General features: G+C 29.2%; 1 protein-coding gene across 1 annotated transcript in view; it reads right to left on the bottom strand.

The window, feature by feature from the left end:
* Nucleotides 1-2795, bottom strand: part of LOC105624245 — a 42480-nt gene extending 39685 nt beyond the window's left edge. Inside the window, exon 1 of the mRNA XM_012205604.1 lies at nt 2596-2795. Within this exon, the coding sequence (XP_012060994.1) occupies nt 2596-2795 (200 nt within the window). The remainder of the gene's footprint in view (nt 1-2595) is intronic.
* Nucleotides 2796-3106: the final 311 nt, after the last annotated feature.

Here is a 3106-nt window from a genome sequence, read left to right as displayed (position 1 = left end):
ACATATATATATATATATATATATATATATATATATACATATACATATAATGTATATATAGTGGTGTTGAAACAGTACAATGTCAATTTCGAAGCAAGGAATACAACAAAATAATGAACTATAACCAATTTTAAATGATGGAAAAACTGACTTTAATTTCCACCCTCTAAAGGTTGATCCCATTTATCACAAATTAATCCTAAAAAAAAATTGTGTTGTAAACTTGACACAAGTTAAAAAAAACATGTGTGCGACATGATAGGATTAATTTACCTTAATTAGACGTTTGCAATCTCGAACGCATGGACGCGTGCTTGAGAACGTACGGAAGAATTATTCGGCTTTAATCGCGACCCGGTGCATCGAATCGGCCAACAGTTGTCGAAACAATCGGCATCGCGCTAACCGGAGGAGTTTATCGTCACACTCGGATTGACCGCGCGCTGTAACTCCGCACCGCGAGATGGTTGGAGGTTTACTGACACCGGCGCGACCGGCACGATGTAACGCGGAGCATCGCGCGCTGAGGCGCCTTCACCTGCTCGTAATGTAAGCAGAGTTTATCTGAGTTTATCTCGCGATACATCATGCGCGCTACGATGCCACGGAAAGGACATATGTATGTCCCTGGTGAAAATTTTTCTCAGAATTTTTCATATAATTTTTTAGAATTCTATATAATTTTTCTATAAGAATTTCTCTATAATTTTAACTTTCTCACATTATACGAATTGAAACATTTCTCAGAAAATCTACATCTTTTCTCAAAATTTTTCATATATGTTAATTATGAAATATTGTAAGATTTTTAAGATTTTTTTGTAAGTATAATTTCTGATGAAATGTTGACAAAATATAAAAAATTTTTAAATATTTTTAAAAATTATGGGATGAGAAATTTCAAAATATTTCAGAATTCACTTGTATGAGAAGTTCGGAGAGAAGATGTAAACTTTCCGAATATTTCTGAAAAATGTTCCAATTCGTATGAAAATTATGAGAAAAATTTTCACCAGAGGTGTAGTCGATGATCAAATTTCTATATGTTATGCGTGTAGAATAAGCATAAAAACGGAAATGTAAAATCGTCGTAGGTAAATCAAAAAGCTCTATGAACGTGACTCAACAACAAACAAAATTTTCGAGTTGTAAGAAAAATCGATTATGAAGCTTATATATATCATACGTTTTATTTATGTTAAAGCTCCTGTTCACTCGCCACTATTATCTCAGATTGTGATGTCAGAAGCGAGAAAATTATATACAATCAAAATTCTTACAAAATACATTAATATGAAAATATGTTTCAATAAAACAATACCAACTTGTAAAATATTACAGTCAAAAATTCAAAACTTTTGTTTTGTTATAATTAATAAATAGTTATCTAGGTATGAATTATGCATAATTAAAAACAAAAGCTATGCTCACAATTATGACAAATTGTCAAATTAATGATAGTATATAGAAATAAATATGCTTAATTTTTCTATCCGAAACAAGAAGAGAGATAGTTTTGTATTTTATAATCGTATTTTATATTTCTATTCAAGTGTAATTTACAACAAACTTTCATTCTATTTCCTCGCTAACGTCACATTTGAGATAGCAATGGTGTAATATTCATAATCAATAAAAAGAAAAAAGAATGCTTTTATTCCTTATTTCGCTTTCTCTATCTGCCCATTTATATTTGCTGTCTTACTATTAGTTACTTCCTTAAATAAAAAAAGTATGTCATAATAAATTTCACCCACTCTTTATAAAATTTCAAATAACAATTCGAAAACACACATACCCGACATATAAAATTAATATTAATACAAATAAATAAAGTTTTATCTTAAAAAGTTTACAAATTAGAGTCTTTAAAGTAGGTCTAAAATATGTCTGACATGTACAATTATAAATGCAATGTTGTTTCATTGGATGGATCATGTATTAAAACTGGAATTATCGATCTAGGTGAAACGCTTGATGTAAGTTAAAACGGTTTTTACGGATAATTTCCTATCGGGTACACATATGACAAAAATTGATTGAGTTTTCACGGATATGAAAGTTTATATTTCCATACATTTTGAATGGAAACATAGAAAAAGCAATACTTTTGTGAAAATTTTTATATACTGGAATTTCTTATACATAATGATTTTTTTTACCCAAAATAATTACAATTTTACCCAAAATAAATTACATTCATTCATCATAAAGCATTTATTTATAAATATCATTTTTATTATTATTCATTTTTTTAAAGAAAAAAAAATATTACAAAATACAAGTGAATTATAAAGAACTATATGGATTAAAAATGTCTTTCTCTCTAGTAATTAAAATTTCTTTTGAATTAAAAGCATAATAGATCTATTATATTTTTAATTTTATAACAAATGAAAGTAATATATATAATAGTAATTCTGAGTAAATTATTGTGATTATCAAATAAGCCTGATGGATTTGGAAATTAAAGAGTATGGACATTATCGAATGTCAATATAAATTTTTCAACAGTCAATATAATTACCTAAATAATTTACTGCAGGTAATGCAGTATTAAATTTATCGATCGTAAATATTACAGTTTTATGTTACCTTTCGAAGATCAGACTGTCCCGTCGGTAATCGCATACGTTGCAAGTGCTGCATTTTGATGATAAGTCCGTTTCTCTGTCGGTATCGTCACAACGATCTTGATCCTTTCGATCTACAACGACGTTCCATGTTCGGTGGATAAGATAGAATAAATAAAGAGTTTTGCTTCGTCCGCAGGGTTGTGATCTCGTATTTCCCATTGTTATTTATCGTCGGATTTTATTGTTATAACACAAATACACGGCACTAAACTAAATAAATTATTAAGAGAAACAATTTTGCTTGACCCCCCCCCCCCACACTGTTTTTTCACTCTTTCATAAAATATTATCTGGGGGTTGCATGTAATGTCTGTTAATTAAATTATTATCCGCATCTTTTACACAAGTCACACAAAACTTTTTCTACATTTAATACACTTTGTTGTTATTTGGCAGGATATGAATGAATTTACATAAATATTTTTCTCTGGAGATATTTTTTCCACGTTTCTTGCAGCGCGAAGATCGTG

The sequence above is a fragment of the Atta cephalotes genome, assembly GCF_000143395.1.
Source record: "Atta cephalotes unplaced genomic scaffold scaffold00075, whole genome shotgun sequence".
NCBI classification, from domain to species: domain Eukaryota; kingdom Metazoa; phylum Arthropoda; class Insecta; order Hymenoptera; family Formicidae; genus Atta; species Atta cephalotes.
Note: the sequence above shows the minus strand (reverse complement) of the source record. Positions and strands in the feature narration are given on the sequence as shown.